This window comes from Acanthopagrus latus, chromosome 12, assembly GCF_904848185.1.
Source record: "Acanthopagrus latus isolate v.2019 chromosome 12, fAcaLat1.1, whole genome shotgun sequence".
Taxonomy (NCBI): Eukaryota; Metazoa; Chordata; class Actinopteri; order Spariformes; family Sparidae; genus Acanthopagrus; species Acanthopagrus latus.
Genome location: NC_051050.1, coordinates 8,359,889 through 8,379,963, shown reverse-complemented (window position 1 = coordinate 8,379,963; position 20,075 = coordinate 8,359,889). Strand labels below are relative to the sequence as shown.

Sequence of the window (20,075 nt, the reverse complement as noted above, 5' to 3'; positions counted from 1 at the left end):
AATATTGTTCGCATTTATTTATTTTTCCACTATGTTTTTGTGAGAGGTGTTAAGTCAGGGTTTATCATCGCCATCATCACAAAGAGCTTTACAGAAAAAAACAGCCCACTTTATTATGATCAACAATCGAAGAAAAAAAGAGACACTTTTAGATCTGTGTAAAGTCTAATCCCCAGATGTTCACTATCTATTTTGGTCTTCATTGTAACATGACTTTTGCCTCAGTTGGTTTTTCTGTGCACCAACTAAGCAAACCTTGGCTTTTGCCCCCCACAACGATGGTTCTTGAAGAGCCACACCATAAACACATGGACCCCAAACTACAAGAAGTTAGAATTGAATAAATTTGTGCATGATCTTTCCTTCTGAGGAACTACACTGTACACTGGCCTACAAGGCTGAAACACCGCCAACAGCACCACCATCTGGATGTAATTAGTCATTACATTGGGTCTGGACGGATTTACTCAACCATTTTTTAAAAATGTGTCTTATTTCTAATACTTCCACACGAATCGTTATTTTCATCTTCACACGCCTTCACTCTTTTCATCCATTGCGGGGAATTCAAACGTTTTATTCGAAAAGTAAATATGTTTATTTAGTGTTTTGGCTCCAAATAATGAAATTAAATAAAACTGAATAAAATGAAATGACATAAAATAAAATAAAATAAAATAAAATAAACATCAACAGTAGCACCAGTAGTAGTTGCTGTAGATACTATTTTTGTGCCGGGGGAACCATAGTCGTTTGTTTTTGTAGCCCACCGGAGTTTTCCACCGTTGCACCAGTGATGTAACTTTCATTTCCTGATCGACAAGGGTCAAACACATGAGAACAGAGTGTAGTTAGTCACGTCTACGAAGCTGAATCTTCTCCATACAATCGCTTAACTTAATTTAAACGATGTTACGAACGCTGTGTCGGACCGGCGGGGCCCTGCTGCAGGTAAATAACTGCCTTATCGTCATACACCGCCTGTTAGCTCGTCACAACCTGCTGACAGTTGTTCCCCCGGCTGTCGGTGAAGTGTCTGTCATTCAGAGTGCATCTGTGTGTTAATAATTGAGGAAATGTCACTCTTCAATGTGATGGAGGTATCACTGAGTTGTTTTAAGTTGACAAGAGAGCGACCTCCTTTTAGCGAACCACTGACTGAGATAGTTAGATAGTAATACGAACGGATGGGCAGGAAGTAGTGGGCATGCTAGTGTGAATAGGCTCACCATTCATTCTTTGGAGAAATTGTACTATTAGGATATTCTATATATTAATACTGTTTACCTATATTTAATATATACATAAGGAAGGTTATTAATATGTGGGAAAATACAGGAAGTAAGCCAGCTAAATCTGAAATGAAGTAGTTGCACTTATATATTTTAATATTAACAAATTTTAAAGGGGCTCTGAACAAGGTGTTACTTATTTTAAAGCTGCAATATGCATGTAGTATGTACTCCAAACAAGTAGGGGGCAGTGTATCATCAGAGTAGCCACCTACTGCTGCTAACTGTAGCTGCTGTTAGCTAGTAAGCCCAGTGACAATGCAGCTAGCACTCGAGGAGTGTTAGTGTTTTCTTATCGCCCTTTACAGTGGCTTAAGCATTACACTGTTCACATTCTGTTGATCATTTAAGTCAAGAATTTATTTATTTTTTTTCATATATTCAACCTTTAATGTGTTGTAGTTTATGATACCCCTCAAAGGAGTAGTTTAAATTTGTATTTATTCGCTGGAGCAATGACTTTCAAGCTAAAATGCTAAATATTAGCTGGTTCCATTTTCTCCACTGTGATTAAGGTGCAATATGTTAGAATTTGCCACCTGTTGAACTCGTACTCAAAAGTGGGTCAGGATATCAAGCCACCACTAACTGCTGCCAAAGGTAGCTGCCATTACTGAGTTAGCTCAGTTAGGTGTGCAGCTAGCAGTCTTGACTTGGAGTCCGAAACTCAAAGGATTGCTGGTGTTTACCCTACTAGCACAGGATATTTGGATTGAAATGGGCCAGGGCGAGCTGGTTAGCATGGTAAAGATGCTTTGCATCACTATACATAATTTCAAAATAGTTTTTCCTTCACTTTCTGTTGATTATTTCACTTAATGTTGAATGTTTTTCACTACATATTGCACCTTTAAACACATACCTGTGCATCATGACATCATCTTTGCAGTTAGGACTACGTTTTGGAATGAAAGTTATTCATCAAGCAGGAGTCCTGTATTCTGATACCATGTCACTGTGCTTTCGTGTCCCTGTAGCAAACCCAGCGGGCTGCGCCGAGGTTGTGGGTCACACCGGCCCAGCAGCGATGGGCGTCCAGCCTCCCCATGAACACTCTGGTCCTGTTCGTGCCTCAACAGGAAGCCTGGGTGGTGGAGAGAATGGGTCGCTTCCACCGCATCTTAGAGCCAGTAATACCCCTTTATTGTCAGCAGAGCGCTAGCTTCAACTATTACAAGGGGAAATATCAAAAACTCACTAACTGTTTCATCTCTTTTAGGGTTTAAATTTCCTCATACCTTTACTTGACCGGATTCGCTACGTGCAAAGTCTCAAGGAGATTGTGATTGATGTACCAGAGCAGTCTGCAGTATCTCTAGGTATGTAGAGACTCAAATTCTTGATGAATATTCTACAGCTATGATTGTGTGACATAATGTAACAGTGTTTTTTTACCACCTTGTTTTTACAGATAATGTAACACTACAGATTGATGGAGTGCTTTATTTAAGGATCCTAGACCCTTTTAAGGTATGCTGGAGCAGTTGCTTCATTGCTTTGCTCAACTCAGAGGGATAGAAATGACATGTTTGTGTCTTGACCCATTTTTTTTCCGTTCCCAGGCCAGTTACGGTGTTGAGGATCCAGAATATGCCGTCACGCAGTTGGCACAGACCACCATGCGTTCAGAACTGGGCAAGCTCACACTGGACAAAGTGTTCAGGGTAGGGAGAACTACTGCTCTACCTCTCCTTGTTCCATAGGCTTGTAGTGAAAGGTGCTGTGATCACTTATGATGTTTACATTTCTGTTTTTTAAAGGAAAGGGAGTCCCTCAATTCCAACATTGTCCACTCCATCAACCAGGCGTCAGACGACTGGGGGATCCGCTGCCTCCGTTATGAAATCAAAGATATACATGTACCACCTCGTGTCAAAGAATCCATGCAGATGCAGGTGGGTTGAACAGAATGAATATATACTTGGTCTGATTTATATCAGGGTTATAGCAACTCACCTAGGCTCCCCCAGTTGGAGGTTTTACTGCCTTTAACAATAAATAAAACTTCCTAAATCCTCTGATTCTGGTGAAAGCATTTTGTTTTTGTACAGATAGCCCAAGAGTTCTTGTTGGTTTAACTGTCTGAACAAGAGAAAAGTCACTATAAAATTCAGCAATTTACCGGTGAGGCTCTGGGCAAGTATAAATCTCAGAAACAGGTTTTAACACGTGTTTTTATTCACCCTGCGTAGGTGGAGGCTGAACGCAAGAAGAGAGCCACGGTGCTGGAGTCCGAAGGGACGAGGGAGGCGGCCATTAATGTCGCCGAGGGTCGTAAACAAGCTCAGATTCTGGCCTCGGAGGGTGAAAAAGCTGAGCGAATCAATAATGCGACTGGTGGGTGCACTTAGAGAGTCAGTGTTTATCTGTCTAGTTTTTAATGCAGCTTGTGTGCTGAGAGATGTTGTTTTTTTTTCCATTTCTGCTGCTCTCCTTCAGTAGAAATACTTGAATTACTAATGGACTTCACATGGTAACAGTCACCAATCGATTACTGTGTTCCCTTCAGGTGAGGCCCATGCAGTCCTGGTCAAAGCAGAGGCAAAATCTCAGGCTATTCGCGTTCTGTCGGAGGCTCTGTCTGAGCAGGTGAACACCACTTTGACTTTTTTTTTTAAACGAGATCACAGTCTGTCGTCGATTTCTGTTCTTTCTGATCAGTTTTATTTTGTGTCTTACAGAACGGAAATGCGGCAGCCTCGCTAACTGTAGCCGAGCAGTACGTGAGCGCTTTCTCCAACCTCGCCAAAGAGTCCAACACCATCCTGCTGCCCACCAACACCGGTGACATGAGCTCAATGGTCACACAGGTATTTCTTGCTTGAATTTATATGTCAGAGTGTCTGTGTTGCTTCTGTAGCCCTCAGTCATGATAATATTTCCCCATCCTGTGTTCCTGCGTTCAGGCTATGGCCATCTACAACACGTTGGGAAAGACGAGCCAGAAAGCAGCGCCAGAAGTGTTGGAGGAGAAGATCGAAAACCCTGAGAACCAGTCGCCACCACTGCAATAACAGAGGACTTCATGAATGAACTCAAAGCAGAGAAATGACGCAGGAGAAGCAGTTTGTTTCAGTTATCGGGGCTTGAAGGCATCGCTGTGTGAGCAGAGTTAACCTGACAGGACAGAAGGACAAACTTTATAAACCTCTGGGATGTTTTGCCTTAGAGTCCTCGGAATAAATCACACCTTTCGTCAGGTTTTTAATCTTCGCTGACTTTTGTTTATGCTCAGTTACTGTCGGATAAATTTACACCAGCTGTGAGCCAAAATAATACCAGTGACTTTGGCAGGTTGACAACATGGGAGTTGATGCAGTTTAAGACCTCGGTGGTGTGCAGTTTATGATTTAGTACCATAAATAATTATTTCTGCGCAATTTCTTCTCACACACAACAGATCTGCTGAGGTATGATTCATTGTTTGTACCCGCATAGAACTGAACGCTTTTGACTCTGCATAAAGTATACGCGAAACATACAATGGTGCGTGGTGGCTTCTCCTTTTGCAGCCTCATCTCCAGGGTTGACCAGAATAACTCTTCTCATGTTAATGTGGATTCATTGGTATTAATGTGGCAATCACAATAAATCTGCTGAGAATTCGGCTCCTTTACGTACTTCAGTGACAATTCTTCAATTGTTTTCAGCGTCATTGGGACCAGCGACTTTAATTATGCTCGATGTGACGTCTGGCTTGATGCCCCAGAATGATGAAAAGTGTAGCAGATTCATAATTTGGCCGACTTGTTAGATGAAAACATTATTTCCCTTAAACTCCATCCTTTACTTGCTTTAGAAATACATGTCCTTCTTCAAAATGATTCAGAAACAAGCCCCTCTTGATAACTAAATAGTATAAAGTCATGAGAAAACACCCCTGTTCTCTCGTGTTTATATTCACCTCTTATGTCTTATTGGATATATTTATTACATTTCATGGGTCACCGCAAATTTGTCATTGCTTTGGCTTCACTGATGCTCACAGGTTTAAGAAAACATAATGCAAAAAATGTCAAAGACTCTCACAAAGTAGAGACTTCGCTGTGTGTATGACGTGGTGGAATGGGATATTGTAAAGCACTTGTTTGAAAATATACAATAATGTTAAGAGGTAGCTAAATAGAACAATTCATGACAAACAACTGGACTTCTTTAAATGTACTGTTCTGACTATGAATGAAGAAAAAACTGACAGTATGATTTGAAAATGCTTTAGTTGACTTCCATGTTTTAAGCCAATGTCTGGGTTCAGCAATGTTAAGTTACAATAAGGAAATAAATAAAAAATATGTTCGTTAACAAAGTCTGTGTGTCAATATTTCAAAATGTGCCACTGTGATTTGCAAGGTTTCACCTGCTGGAGATCAGTTGCCATAGTAACACAAATGTAAATATAAATTTGGCAGCATGTCAGAAGACAAAACAGACTTTACATAGAACGTATGTATTGCTATTCAGTGATGGAATGTAACTACTTAAGCCAAATGTTGAGGTATTTTTCCTTGAGAATCGGTACTTCTTTTCATTTTGTATTGTACTTTTTAGTCATATTTACAGTCCAATTAAAAAAAAGAAAACAAAGCTGATTTAGATATCAGAAAATTTCTGAATATCAGATTCAATAATTGGCCGAGTTGATAACTGGTCGACCCACAGTACGCAGTATATAACATGTATGCATAATTTACTTTTACGTGTACTTTTGATGCTTCTATAGAACATGTATTGCCAGAAAATTACTTGTAATACTTAAGCACATTTAATTTCAGGTACTTTTACTGGAGTGCTATTCATATGGGGGGGGGTTAGGTATAGTGGTAAAGTACTCAGAGTCTCTCCCTATGTTGCCCACCGACAAGCATAGTTTGGGTAGAGAGACAGCGGCAAGGCACAGGCCGGCGCAAGTTAGTCCCCACCCCACCACCCAGTTGTCAGCATGAGCCATGACAGAAGAGAGAACAGATAGAGCAAGAGGATGTTGAGAGGGGGAGAAGGCCTTCAGCGAGCCTCCATGCATATTGGCAGGACCAATTCAAACCACAGGCGAGTGTCCAGTGGCTAAGTGTACCAAAGTAATACTTTAACATGGTATCTTTACTTTTACTAAAGTATGATTTCTCTGTACACTGTATTTATTGATTTAACAAAAAATATCCGATTGAGAGTTGTTTTTTTGGCAAGACTATCTTTGATTATTTTTTTAAAAGGATTTTCAGACCCTAGTGATTTAGTTAGCCAATTTCCAGGACGCACTGGGTTTTGATTTCACAACTGAGTGTGTATCTTATATCTTTGTTATTCTGTCCTTTGGTAGGCCATAGGTGATTTTGTCAAACGTGATTGCGTATCCTTGAAAATGGAAATGGAATCCCGCAAGAACATTAAAACATTCCATTTGTGCATGTGTTATTTGGGTGAAAATGAAAATGACATTGTAATAGTCCTTTTTATTTCATTTTGACACTTATTCTATGGTCATATTAAAATGAAAATGGAAAAGGCTATTTGACAAGTTACCTGTTGTAGAGTGGAAAACATTCAAATAATATAAGCAAAACACTAAAACCAAATGTAACGCATTTGCATTTACATTTACATGTTCTCACCAAGGGAGTTACATTCCTCACTCTCTTTTGTGGTAATTTCTCACAATATGTTAAATAAAAATGATAACGGAATTCGACATAAATGCTACTGTAATATCACATTTCCTGGTCACATTATTATTTTAACACTGTGCCCTCACACGGTCCACTGGTTGAAGGCAGGATTGTGCCTGACAGTCTGACTTCAGGGCGAAGCTTCTCCAGAATTACTCCGTGTTACACGGAAACACGTCCGCCGCGTACTTCCGCCGGGTTGCACGCACGCTGAAGTTCCTAGCCGTCTGCAGCCATCTAATCTCATTGTACCGGTGTCCCAAATGAAGGTGAGCGTGGTGTGGCGTCGTTCTCTGTTTACCTGAGACACCTGTGCCCGTGTTGTTAGCGCACACACTCGCGTCCGCCCTCCAGCCGAGAGAGGACGAAAACCCGGCTGCTACAAGGTCAGTGACAAGAGCGAGGTTAGCTAGCCGCGGCTAACAGCGACAACTTACGAACCTCGTCTTCACGTTAGCTAGTTAATGTTACCTGTCACGTCGCCGCCTTTTTGTTTAGGTCTGAGTGGAGTTTGTGGTTTCTGTCAAGTTACGCGTTAGCGGCGTTAGCATGCCATGTAGCAGGCGCCCCTCTTCTGACTTATAGTGCGAAGCAAGTGTTGCCTGACTTATTCCACCTGCACGCTGTCACCTGTGTGTGTCCGTCCAGGATGAAGGGGCTCCCGGTGCTGTCCCTGCTCCTGTGGGTGTGCGCGGTGTACTTCGTGGGCATCTACCTGTTCGTGGGCGGCTTCCTGCTGGTGAGGCTGGAGGTGAACAGGACCAGCACTTGCGGGGACGTGCTGCAGCCCGGAGGGGAGCCGGGGGACTTCTGCCGCGCCCAGCCGAGGTTCCGCAGGGCCGTCCTCCTCATCATCGACGCCCTCAAGATCGACTTCGCCCGCTTCGACCCCAACAACACGGCGCCCAGACCCTACGAGAACAAGCTGCCCGTGCTGGAGGAGACGGTGTCGGTCAGGCCTTCGCACAGCCGGCTGTACCCTTTCCGCGCAGACCCGCCTACTACCACCATGCAGAGGATCAAGGGCTTCACCACGGGCTCCCTGCCCACCTTTGTGGACGTGGGTAACAACTTTGCTTCTAGTGCCATTCTGGAGGACAACCTCATCCACCAGTTTGGGCAAGTGGGTAAGTACCACAGCAGCGTGTACTGCATTACAAAGGTGGGTTTAAGAAGAGCAGCGCGTATGTGTGCAGTGGGAGGGCAGAGGAGAGGGCATTTCTCCAGTTCAAGGGCTCTGTGTCACATTTACTTCACTGGGAAAGCACCACATACCCCCTTTTCCATCAAAGTGAAACAAGAGCTGGTTCTGGGCTGGTGCTAGCGCTGGTTTGGAGTTGGTTACGCCTGTGAAACCCAGTCATCCAAACATGACTGGTCCTTGTCCACTGTTGCTTCGAATAGGGGTAAATAGTGACTATCTTCAGTTTGTTCTCCTGCTCATGCGCTAGAAAATGCTACACTAGCTTTGGATTTTAAAAAAGGCAGTCACAAGTGGTTTTAGTACGTCATTGGTCATAATAGCTCCACCCCCACCCTCAGCCCTGTTATCAGGTCTTTGTTCTAGACTAGTGAAGTGTTGATGCTACCCTGGGACCAGTTTTGCTGGCCTGGAGCCAGTTCTTTGGCTCTCAAAAGGCAAATGGTTCCAGAGTTGGCAGTTGCTCCGAACCAGCACCTGAACTGCCTTGGGAATGCTGTATTTGGGGGTTGACCAATATTTTTTTTTAGGGCCAACACCAATATCGATTATAAGTATTCCAGGAGACTGATAACCGTTCATCAGAGCTACATTTACTGGAAAAATTTCAATCTTGGTCTAAAAGTCCAGAACCAGTCATGGCATGTAACCATCTACAGTTTACCCAAGTACAGCTTTTATGTACAATTTAGAGGTACTTAATACTTTCACTCCACTTCGTTTATTTAATTTAGTCAGTTACCACTGCTTAATTTGAAAGTCAAAAGGTCAACACACAGGGTGCTGTTCCAGCAGGTCAGAGGGAACGAAAAAGTCAAGGAACACATCAGATATCCACAGTGGCTGTCATGAAACACACTTGCCAACCTTGGGACCTCAATGTTTGTGCGGCCCCTCTTGTCAACATTACATAAAAAGAAAAAATAGCTTCTTTCCTTTTAAACTTTCCTTTAGAAAAATCTTGAAATTTGCTTGAGCATTCTTATTTTTATTCAGGAGAGGGCAATTGAAAAAAGAGAGTCTCCATGGTTGTCAAATATGCCTGACAATGTTATAAGTTTATTATAAAATATGCTCAAATGTTTGATCTCACAATATTGAATAAGGCCAAATTAAAATAATATCAAGCTTAATCTTGATAACCTCACATTTTTTGTTTGTTGTAAAAACAGTAATCTTGAGAGTTATGACCATACAGACACGTGTGTTGTACCTATATCATGCTCAGACACACCCCAGAGTCTTTCAAGCAGACTTTACGTAATCTTTGGTGAAAATGTTTCACCTGATTTACTTAATTATAAATGTGTGTATCCCCTCACAGGCAAACGGGTGGTGTTCATGGGCGATGACACGTGGGAGAGTCTTTTTCCAAAGAGGTTCCACCGCTCTCTGCCCTTCCCGTCTTTCAATGTAAAGGATCTGCACACTGTGGACAACGGGATCCTCCAGCACCTCTACACAACTAGTATGTCTTTACATCATATGTTGTGTGTATTCTGTTCTGCTCTTGTATTCTACTTAACACCTCTCCGCCCGTCACCTGCTGTTGGTTTTGACAGTGGTGGGGGATGACTGGGATGTCCTGGTCGCTCATTTCCTTGGAGTGGATCACTGTGGTCACAGGTTTGGACCCGACCACCCAGCCATGGCCGACAAGCTCACCCAGATGGACGGAGTCATCAGGTCAGACAACAGTGCAGCTGCTGCGAGCTTGTTATACAGCACTCCCTAGCTGCTGTCACCATTCTGTGCTGTCAAAGTGCAGCTGTAGTACTGTAGATATGTCAAGACACTTACTTACACTGCTTATTGTAAGATGTTGACACATGTAGATCATGAAAAATCATGAATGGCACTAGAAGTTATTTTCTAAGGGGAGAAAACTGCTAAGAATAAGTCTCACAAAAGTCTCAATTTAGCTAATAATCAAACATTAAAACTGCTCATTCCACATCTGAGTAGTCATGGATTTTAATTGCAGCAATCCTAATTAATCTCCTGAAACCCCTGTTCCTCCAGGTCTGTGATGGACCGCCTGCAGAACGACACCCTCCTGGTGGTGATGGGAGATCACGGGATGACGGACACCGGAGATCATGGCGGAGAAAGTCAGAAAGAGACCGACGCCGCCATCTTCCTCTACAGTCCCTCCCCTCTTTTTCCCGCCCCGCCATCCAAGGTTAGTAGGGTTGCTGCCTTTTTCACACCAAGTATTAACACGAGATGCTTGAAATGGTCATTCTGGTCAAGGTCTGGAAGCTCAATTGTGCTGACGTTCATGTTTACAGCCTAACATTAGCTTTTATACTTCTGCCAATCACATTTATGCTTAAAAACAACATGGAGGTGGTTTTTATTTAAGATTATCTTGCTGAACAAAACTTCCCTCAACTTAAGACCCTTAATAACCACAGTCTTGAAAAGCATTGGAGCTCTATGTATAAACAGTAATGCTCAAAAGTATGATAGAATAGTAATAAGCCATCTAAGCCCAGTCCTGCTCGGTTGGACTGATTTTTACTGATTGTACCATAACATCAGCTGTCCTTTTCTGTCTCTGCTAAATGGCAGCAATCAGTTAACTAGATGTAAATGAAATGCAGAGTGAGCGATAAACACTGATAAGATTCCAGAATGTTTACAGAACAGACTCGTTATATTCCATTATTAAATGTCAGAGAGAAACTTTTGTCTGCTGGACCTTTTTTTAAAACATCAGATGCTGTCAGACATCACAGCCAATCCACAAATGAGCTGCTAAGATACCAGAGGAAAATCTATTTGTGTGTTTTATGTTTCTTCTTATTTTACCAGCAAATAATTCGTGTTTATCTCACCAAATCGGCGGAGCGTTTCTCGTGTCGAGAATATTAAACATCAAACCTTTCCAGGCATGATCATTTCTGTTCATGGCCGACTGTGCAGATCCCCCCTGAATCCGCTAAATTGGCGCTGGCAGGTGGTCTCTGCCTTTTTCAGGGATTAAAGTGGATACCGCACTAGAAAAAAGTGAACTGATTTCCATAATTGCTGTGTAATTGGAACGTTATGTAAAACACTGTGGAAAATCGCAGGTTATAGAGCGCACAGAAACATTGTGGAAAGGGGAGGTAATTAGACACTCAGTTATCTGAATCTCACCAAGAAATGCCACAGTGATGGATTTAACCTAACTACTCTACACTGTTCGGAATTCTTCTTCAGATATTTCCTCAAAAAATCCCCTGTTTATTCAGGGTTGTTCTGTTCCCCAACCCTATTTGTTGCGATTTGTTGCCGGGTGTTTCATTGTCCTGCGATGTGTGTCGACACACTGCAGCATGACGCTTCCCTGTTGGTGCTGGGCGCAGCACATGATGTGGTTTCTGTGCTCAAGAGGAAGATCGGTTACACAGATTACCTTGTAGATGTCAGAACAGCCCTTTACATCACAGGTACTTGTAATTTATGTAGTCATCTGACACGGAAGGCTTTTATAGATGAGAGCCACCCATCTGAGTACTTTGCCCTTGTGTCACGCCCCCCGCCCTGTCTTGGGTGAAAACAGCCCCTCTAAATTGGCTGGCAGGTAAATGCAAATTGAAACGACTTTACCAATTTAATAGCTAATTTGTCTCTCATCTATCATCTTTTCTGTCATCAAGACACTTTATTTGGCTGTTTTTTAAATTCTGCTGTCTAATGTGATTTAATCATAAAATAATTACATCGACTACCAATTCCAATAACTGTCTCTACTTTAACGCATGTCCATTTACAACGAGCTGAGCCGAGGAGAAAACGGGTCGGGTTTAGCTCCACTTCCAACATAACTCAATGCTGTTTATAAGGTTCATTATTAGGTTTTTTAATGTCATCTGAATATCATGAAATACAGCGATCACAAGAAAAGTAGATCATCCCATTTTGTGTGAATTATTAGTATTAAAACACCCTCTGCTGCTGGCGGTCTGTCAAATGGAGAGGCTATTAAACCAAACTCCATTCTAAATATAAGCATTTTATGGTCAGGCCATACTTTTTTCATGGTTAAAACTGTAGTTAAAACTTTGCAGTGGCTCTTTTTTTTATTAACTCTGAACTACAGGCTCAATCGGCACACAAGTCATTTACTCAGTAACATCATTAAGCAAACTGTAATGAGGTTTTGGGACGCACACAATTTGACTGGCGGGGTCTCACAGTTGACCATTGTCATCCTGTCTGTGGAGAGTCTAAAGCCACAGATCTCTTCTCTTACTGTCATTAATTCTTTGGGAAAATAAAGAAAATCATATCCTTTGGGATTTTTTTATTATTTAATGTGAAAAAAGTGGTTTTCTGTTTGACACCATTACCTTCACAGTGATTGTTTTCAGCCAAGAAAACGTTGTCATTCTGGTGACAATATGGCTGCTCTCATCTATTCTCTCATGTCTGCAGAGTGAACCAGATGTGGTGCCACAGACGGACCTGGTGCCCACCCTGGCTCTGCTCCTGGGAGTTCCCATCCCATACAGCAATGTGGGGCAGATTCTCCTGCCGTTGTTCCCTTCTCATGGGCTGACAGAAGGCGCAGTTGGAGGTATCAGCCAGCTGGAGGCACTGTGGATCAATGCAAAACAGGTACTGTTCTCAGTTCAGAGCTGTGAAGCATGTTTTTTAATGTCTCCACATAGGAATCACTCCAGACTTCACATATCCTGGAGCATGACAGTTATTTTGTGTATTAAATTCCATCTCATGTGACCGTTCCGTTTCTGAAGGTCAACCGTTTCCTCGAGACGTACTCCGGCATGGCCAAAGACATCCCGCCGCAGAGCCTTTCTAAACTGAAGGCAGAATTCTCCCGCCTCTCCTCTGAGTACCTCACCGCAGTTAGACAGGGTCGGTCACCCTCCCCACAGCTGGCCGCTTCGCTGCAGGCTTACCTCACCTCCGTCAGAGACACCTGCCGAGCCACCTGGGCTCGATTCAACCCGCTCAAGATGGCAGCAGGTTTAGCCATCCTCGCATTTGCCTGCTTAACATGTTTCATCCTGTCTGAGTTGTCCCTCGTGTTAATCAGGGAGAACGGTCCCGGACTAAAAGCCCCAGTTGTCGTGGCACTGGCTGCGGGGGGTTGCGTGGTTGCTGGTCAGATGCTCACACAGGGCTACATTGAGGTGGCTTGGTGCCTGGCAGCTGCTGCCTTCAGCTCTGAACTTCTCTTTCTCTGGAGAGCCCATCGATCCAGAGCCCTGACTGTGGCAAAGAACAGTTTCAAAGCTCCAAAGTGCTCTACCTGGCTGACCCCGCGCAGCCTCCTCATCCCCCCTCTCTTGGTGCCGCTCCTCCGCTGTGCCTCCCTGCTCTCAGACAGCTACGTGATCGCTGAGGGCCGGGTGGTGACCTTTCTGGTGTTCTCCCTTGCTCTCTACATTCCCATCCATCTCAACTGGGATGGCCTGCTCCTACCCCCGAGCCATGACCCTCTGAAGGCTGCAGGGCTCGTACCTTCCGCAGCCTTGTCCCCATCCACTGTGAGGAAAGAAAGCAGCACTCTCCTGGCCTGCCTAGGGCTTCTCATCGGCAGCCTCTACCTCTCCCTGTCCTTTCACGGCTGTCGGGAAGAGCAGGGCTCCTGCCAGCCGTCCCCGTTCCTGTCGCCTCTCTCCCGGCTGCAGGACAACCAGCTGAAGAACCTCCACTACGTCCTCTCCGTCTGCTCCCTGGGCTTGTGGACGTATCTGCTGAGACGCTGCCTCCGCCACTACGGTAACCTCAACTCCTCAGGTGCGACGGTGTTCACGGCCCGCTGGATCCTACCGCTGCTGTCTGTGTGCCTGGCGGTCCACTGGGCTGTTAGTGCCACTCCAGAGGACAGCTTCAGGAATCTGGCCGAGCTTATCAGCCTGGCCCAGCTGGCCCTCCCCAGGGCTGCTTTCCTTCTCCTGGGACTGGGGCTGTTCCTCATCTGGCTGGACCCCCTCACTGTGTTTGTGAAGACCAGGGCCGCGGCCACAGCCAGAAGCACATCCCTACCCCCTCCCCGCTACCGAGCGAGCACCGGCATCAGCCCCCAAGCTGAGCTGCACCACCTCATTCCTCAGATTTACCAGCGCATGCGTTGTTCCCTGAACGATGGGGAGCTGAGTGGGGGTGGAGAGGTGGACAGCAGGCCCGCTGTGGAGGCCTACGGACTGGGAACTGTCTACTCTGCTCCTTTGCTGCTGTTTTGCGGCCTGCTGGGAATCGGTCTGCTGCTGCTGCACCCAGAGGGCATGGCTCTGTCTTTCCTTCTGCTGCTGCTTGAAACGGGAGCTCTGTTGCACATTCACGCCTCCTCCACTACCCTCAGTGGCCTGAATGGAACATATACTGGTGAGCTTCTCAGTGTGTTTATCCCTCACGACATGATCGCTCTCCTTTGTAAAAATTTCACTCAGCTCACCCGTCTCTTATTCTTTCCCTCAGGTGGGTTTAATGTGCCCTGGACTCCAGTGGTGCTGTGGTCCCTGGCTGCCACCCAGTTCTTCCATGCCACAGGTCACCTTCCCACCTTCCCCTCCATCCAGTGGGGCGCTGCCTTCGTGGGATTCCCTGATGGACACACAGGCACCATGCTGCCCGCCTCACTGGTTACTCTCAACACTTTTGCCTCACACATCCTGTTTGCAGGTAGTTACAAATACAGTGAATTAACAGATTTTAAATACATCATGATCACTTTGGGAAAAGTAAAAGGATCCAGCTGCAACAAAAGACAAAATAAATTAGAAACAAAGACTGAGTATAAAAGGAGAATTCAAGTTGGCTGTTGTGCCTTTGACAACAGACTGCTATTTTGCATTCATAACCCTCGACTACAGTGTTTTGCTTTCCCACAAGAAACACACCTGTCATCAACTCAAATCTCTGCAGAGCTCCATGTCAGTGTGCCCCCCAGTGAAATGCACACAGACAGGCAGCAGAGGAAAAGAGAAAGCTGTTAGAAAAGTGCGACTAAAAATGCAAAACGCAGTATTATGGGTAATTAACATAAAATACTTAGTTTGTCTCTCTCAGTTCAAGCTGGCAGCCCTGCTGGCGTGGCATGTGTGTTAATGACCAACACACAATCTGATGTATCTGACACCGGCCATCTGGTCATGCCTAAAACCATCTGATTCTGTTCCCCTGTCAGTTAATTGGATCAACTCTAAATAAGTCATATAAATTGAACATATTGAAACATTAAATGTCATTTTGAATATCATAAATACAACCAGTGTAAGAAAATCAATTTGCTTGTATTAAACATTGCACATTATTATTATCTTTACAGTATATCAGTCTGATGGTTGGTCCCCAAAAATTTCAATTTCAGTGAATCCTGTGGTGCATCACTGTGGGTTCAGCTCGATTGGTCAAGCACATATCCCTCACGCCAGAGCCCCTAAGCTTAGTGCCAAGTTATTTGCAGTTATTGATCCATTTTTTGTTAAACTGTAAAACGAAAAGTAGGTGTTACAGAGGGGGGAAAATGAAGAGCCGATCGAATTAATCGGGAATGAAATGAAATTGACCGAGGAAGCTAACAGCTGATTTGTGTGTGTCATTGCCTTCAGTGAGCTGTCCTTTGCTGCTGTTCTGGCCTCTGGTGTGCGAGGTGCGAGGCAGCAGGGGAGGGAGAGCATACGGAGAGGAAGGAGAGGATGCTGTGATGGAGATGAGACTGAGAGAAAACCCCCAGCAGTTCAGCTCCGCTCTCCTACAACTCTCAACACGCTACCTCTTTATTCTCGGAGCGCAGGTACAGATATGACAGCCTTATGGAAGATTCAAACATTAGAGTTGTTTGGATCATTATCATCTGTTAGGAATTAATTGTTAGCGTCAGCTCAGGAATCTGTGACTTCGGATTAAGTCTCGCGTTGGTGTGATGTGGAATTTCTTCTTTCCCATGTGTATCAGTATCCCATCAGTCCATTGAGTATCTGTGCATCTCTTCACAGGTCTTTGCTTCAGTCTGTGCTGCTGCTATCCTCAGGAGACACCTAATGGTGTGGAAGGTTTTCGCACCCAAGTAAGTGCCTAGATGGATTTTCCAGCTCATGCAAACTCACTAACAGTAAAGGCTTATCCAACTGTCGACCACTTACTCTCCTCGGGCCGTTCAACAAGAGCCCATTAGTACAGGCCTGCTTTTCTGTAGATTACCAGTGCAAGAGATACATGTTTACCTCTGCTCATCTTAAAGCAGGGAGTCCTACCTTTATTTTTATTGATGTTATTGTGGCAATCATTACTTGTTCAGCGAATGTTGGTGATTTAAAATCCAAATAATTTGAATTTAGCAAAATATTTACTGCTAGGATATCATTCTGTTTTTGTTGCTTACATGAAAACATGGCAGGGTTCAACATTGTGGGTTAGAAATTGCCTTGCCCGGGGTCAATTTTTACTCACCCTTATAGATCAGACACAATTCATAAGGGCCTCTATGGATAATTATGCCACACAATTGAATGTAGGCATTGATTGATATATAAAATGTGACAAATAGGTATTCCTGCTTTCCTTTGCTTCAGTGTTTATTAACTTCTTGTATTAATTCAGAAATGTATTTACTATCCAGTTTCATTATCAAGCATTTGTTTTGTGTTCCCTGTTTATTTCCACAAAGCTATTTATTCCTGCATTTCTTTCTATGCATTTGTGCTTCATTGTGGAAATTCATATTGTTTATCTTTGTTTATGTTAGGCAGACCCTGCCACCTTCTCTAGGTGTACAGTGTGTTTGTCCTCTGAGAACAGCTTGTTTATTTAATTGCAGTTTAGTTTGTCTCATTAATATTGGAAATATTATTTACTGAGTTCAGGTGTCTTCTCCAAAACTACATAGTGCCCCTTTCAACTCCTGTTTCCAGGATAATTGAAATGGGTTTTTGGGTTTCAGCTTTACCAGTCTTTTCTCACAAGTTCCTTATCAACACTGCACATGTGCAACTCTCAAATGAGATGAGAAAGAAGGATGGTAAACTGTGTTTAATTTTTTTTTTTTTTTCACCATTTTCTCAACCATGCAAGTGAGCTGCTGGATTTCCTAGCCCGATATGGCATATTACTTAACCTGGGCAGTCTTTATTGTTGAGTTCTGCCTTGAGTTATAACTCAAAAAATGTCATGTATTTTACAGCTACTGTAATAGATCATAAAATTGCAATCAACAATATATAATGTTGGACTTTAAATTGAGGTTCGACAGGTCGGATAGTTTTAAGATGTGAATTTCCCACCCGGCATCATAGAATCCTTTCCTTTCTCTCTCCAGGTTAATGTTTGAGGCCTCAGGATTCCTGGTGAGCAGCGTGGCCCTGCTGATCGGGGTCACACTGGTGCTGAGAGTAGACATGGCCGTGGGCCGCTGGTTTAAGAGACTCGTCCCCGATGCATCCAGGTAGCGACGGCACTACCGCAGAAGCCCACCAGAGCTCACTGTGCCACAGAGAAAACGGACATGGTGGCGACTGTAAAGGTGTTTTTATAAGGACCTCTCATACAGGCCCAGCTCCTTTACAGTCAGAGGGGGAATTTAGGACGTCAAATCTGAGCGTCTGGACTCCCATTGAAGAAGTGTTTGTGTTCGTTTTTTTTAACAGTGTTAAAATGAGGTTGATGGGGGCGTGCTTGGTTCGAGAGAGAACAGCAGTATCTGAATGTTTCTCCTTAAGTCCTGTTTTCTGACTTGCAGTATGGATGAGGCCTTCTAAGCTCTCCAAGCCAGACAGTCTTGCAAGTGGTTCTTAGTGCAGCATTCAAAAAAAGCTTCACTAAAACACGCACAGCAAACAGTTTACACTAGCTACATGCCTGTTACAGCTGGCTGGCAACTTCAGCATTCAAATTAAAATTGTCCTTTAAGGGGTTTTGGCTGACTTTTTATATGTTCAACAAAGTGGCTAATTTAACTGTTTAATGTGACAGAGAAAAACAGAAAAAGAACAAAAGAATTGACAGTGGAAATGTACACCTCAGCCGTTCAGCTGATCCTTTCCTTTCCAATCAATCTGTGACTTTTCAGCTACAGGGCAACCACTTTAAAGCCAATCTGCCACCTGATGTCTGGAGCTACTTTTGATCTCTCTTCTCTGTTTGGTGAAATCCATCCAAGTGCATTACAGCATGTCTGTCATCTAAGTGTCTGCGGGAGGAACTGTTCCATTTTTTTTTGTATGTTTTGTATTTTCAAGATGTAGAAAATAACCAGTGCCTCTGGTTACTGCCAATTCATATTAGCATTATTCTGCACAGTTTTCGGGTTCTTAATCTGTTGTGGGTTTTTTTAATTTACATTTAGGTTTTTTTTTAAGGGTTCTGATTCCTAACTCTTTTTTAATCACTGATTTTTTAATCCCAATTGAAACGTTTGTCTTAATTAGACCTCACGCAACTTTTTTTTTTTTTTTTTTTCCCCAGAATTGGTGCCTAGCTTTAAGTAATGCCTTTTTTTTCCTTATCTGGTCTATGATGTCGTTAAGTTGACAGGAAGTCCAGGACCTCCAGAAACGGTTAATTTATTTACGCAAGGAAGTCTGAGCCAGTGTCAGCTGTAAGATCTGTTACTGTTCTGCAGCTGTAGTCAGCAGCTGAAGCTCATTAGCTAATGCACGATATGGAAGGGATGTTGAGCTCAGGTCGAATTAGCTACAATGCAATAGTACTGCATTTCTCAGGCTATTGTGCGGGAGTGACTGGTCGTTTAGAAGGCTGCTGACATCAGCCCGAGTGATGGGTTTGGCTAAGTTGTATGATGATGGGACACTTCCGTTTCTGTTTTAAAATGTTTAATATATAAATAACTGATTAATTGAGATGATTTTACATTCTGTGACAAAATGTAATAAAAGTTTTTTACATGAACTCTTGGCCTCAAGTTGATTCAGCTTTAAGGATGAAATATAGCCAGACTGGTGTCATTTTATTTCCTGTTGGGAGTTATGGTGCTCTTATGTTTCAACTTTAGGAATATTTGTTGCAGGGCAAACTATTTATACAGCCCATAAAAGTAGTATTTAATGTTTTGTTCATTGATCCCAGGACTTGATGGAGGAGATGGCTGCTGCCATAAGTTTTTATGGCCCTTCAGTCAAGGTGCTTCATCCATTATTTATCTAGGCTTTCCACATTTCCAGTTCCCATAACCCTGGAAGTCGTCAAACATCTCACTTGTAAAAACACCACAAAAGAGATGCTAATCAAGAAATTGTATGTTTTTGTTCTTGAGAAATTCAAACTCTGCATTTTAATATTTTCAATATTAATGAGGTTATAATAGAACGTCTTTTAAGTAGCTGTATGTACAAGCTGTTCTCAGAGGAAAACAAGGTCCCTAGGGTGGTGGCAGGGTCCGCCACATGGAGTATAAACAAAGTCAAACAGTTTGAAATTGTGTTGTCCTTTAAGGTCAGTTTGTTATACTGTTAATCCAGTCATTAAAAGCAATACACTTTGTTTAGGCATACAAGTCAGCCACTGAAGCTATGAAACTACATAGTGCACCTTTAAATTCCACTTCCTATGCCAAAATCACTTCTGAATGACTGACTGATGTGTCTGCTGCTCATTTTCATCATCTACTCGTGATTCACTGGGGTAAACAGTTTTGATCGCACACAAGATGTGCCACAACTGTGAGCGAGCTGCAAATCAAAAAACCTGTTTTTCCCAGTCAATATATTAAAGGCTACTGTCCCGTTTCACATACAGTGTGAAACTTGTAATTGTTTTAATGACTTAATGGAGTTACACTTCTACCCCAAAAGTACATTCAGCCTGTTTGCCCATTAGATGGCCCCTAGATTAGATGTTCAGGCCTGTAAATGCTTCATACCTACCCAGCATACAATCAATCCAGCAGATCACCTCACCTGACTGTTGACAATGTAATGTTCAGTAAAAGTGCTTGGTTTTGCT

The 20,075-nt window shown here is 43.3% G+C and overlaps 2 protein-coding genes across 3 annotated transcripts; both read left to right on the top strand.

Annotated features, from left to right (window-relative positions):
- The first annotated feature begins 773 nt into the window (after positions 1-773).
- On the top strand, positions 774-5,594 carry stoml2 (stomatin (EPB72)-like 2). The gene is made up of 10 exons (XM_037116575.1): positions 774-951; positions 2,270-2,422; positions 2,512-2,611; positions 2,704-2,762; positions 2,855-2,956; positions 3,053-3,187; positions 3,485-3,629; positions 3,802-3,881; positions 3,974-4,102; positions 4,199-5,594. Exons 1-10 carry the CDS (start codon positions 910-912, stop codon positions 4,304-4,306), a joined length of 1,053 nt encoding a protein of 350 aa, XP_036972470.1. The 5' UTR covers positions 774-909; the 3' UTR covers positions 4,307-5,594.
- Positions 5,595-6,754: 1,160 nt separating this feature from the next.
- On the top strand, positions 6,755-19,022 carry pigo (phosphatidylinositol glycan anchor biosynthesis, class O). 2 transcript variants are annotated; one of them, XM_037117723.1, is made up of 11 exons: positions 6,755-7,224; positions 7,604-8,082; positions 9,481-9,624; positions 9,719-9,842; positions 10,179-10,338; positions 12,582-12,764; positions 12,905-14,501; positions 14,595-14,798; positions 15,728-15,912; positions 16,115-16,185; positions 17,434-17,569. In XM_037117723.1, exons 2-11 carry the CDS (start codon positions 7,605-7,607, stop codon positions 17,561-17,563), a joined length of 3,276 nt encoding a protein of 1,091 aa, XP_036973618.1. In that variant the 5' UTR covers positions 6,755-7,224; position 7,604; the 3' UTR covers positions 17,564-17,569. The 2 variants fall into 2 exon arrangements, with proteins under 2 accessions (XP_036973618.1, XP_036973617.1); XM_037117722.1 differs by having other exon boundaries at positions 6,757-7,341; positions 17,434-19,022.
- The last annotated feature ends 1,053 nt before the right edge of the window (positions 19,023-20,075 follow it).

Excerpts from the sequence above, each read along its gene's own strand:
- stoml2 (XM_037116575.1), top strand. The coding sequence starts at position 910 with ATGTTACGAACGCTGTGTCGGACCGGCGGGGCCCTGCTGCAG. Across the intron at positions 2,612-2,703 it reads GCAGTCTGCAGTATCTCTAG|ATAATGTAACACTACAGATT; the intron begins GTATGTAGAGAC and ends TTGTTTTTACAG. Across the intron at positions 4,103-4,198 it reads TGAGCTCAATGGTCACACAG|GCTATGGCCATCTACAACAC; the intron begins GTATTTCTTGCT and ends TCCTGCGTTCAG.
- pigo (XM_037117722.1), top strand. The coding sequence starts at position 7,605 with ATGAAGGGGCTCCCGGTGCTGTCCCTGCTCCTGTGGGTGTGCGCGGTG. Across the intron at positions 9,843-10,178 it reads CAGATGGACGGAGTCATCAG|GTCTGTGATGGACCGCCTGC; the intron begins GTCAGACAACAG and ends CTGTTCCTCCAG. Across the intron at positions 15,913-16,114 it reads TCTTTATTCTCGGAGCGCAG|GTCTTTGCTTCAGTCTGTGC; the intron begins GTACAGATATGA and ends ATCTCTTCACAG.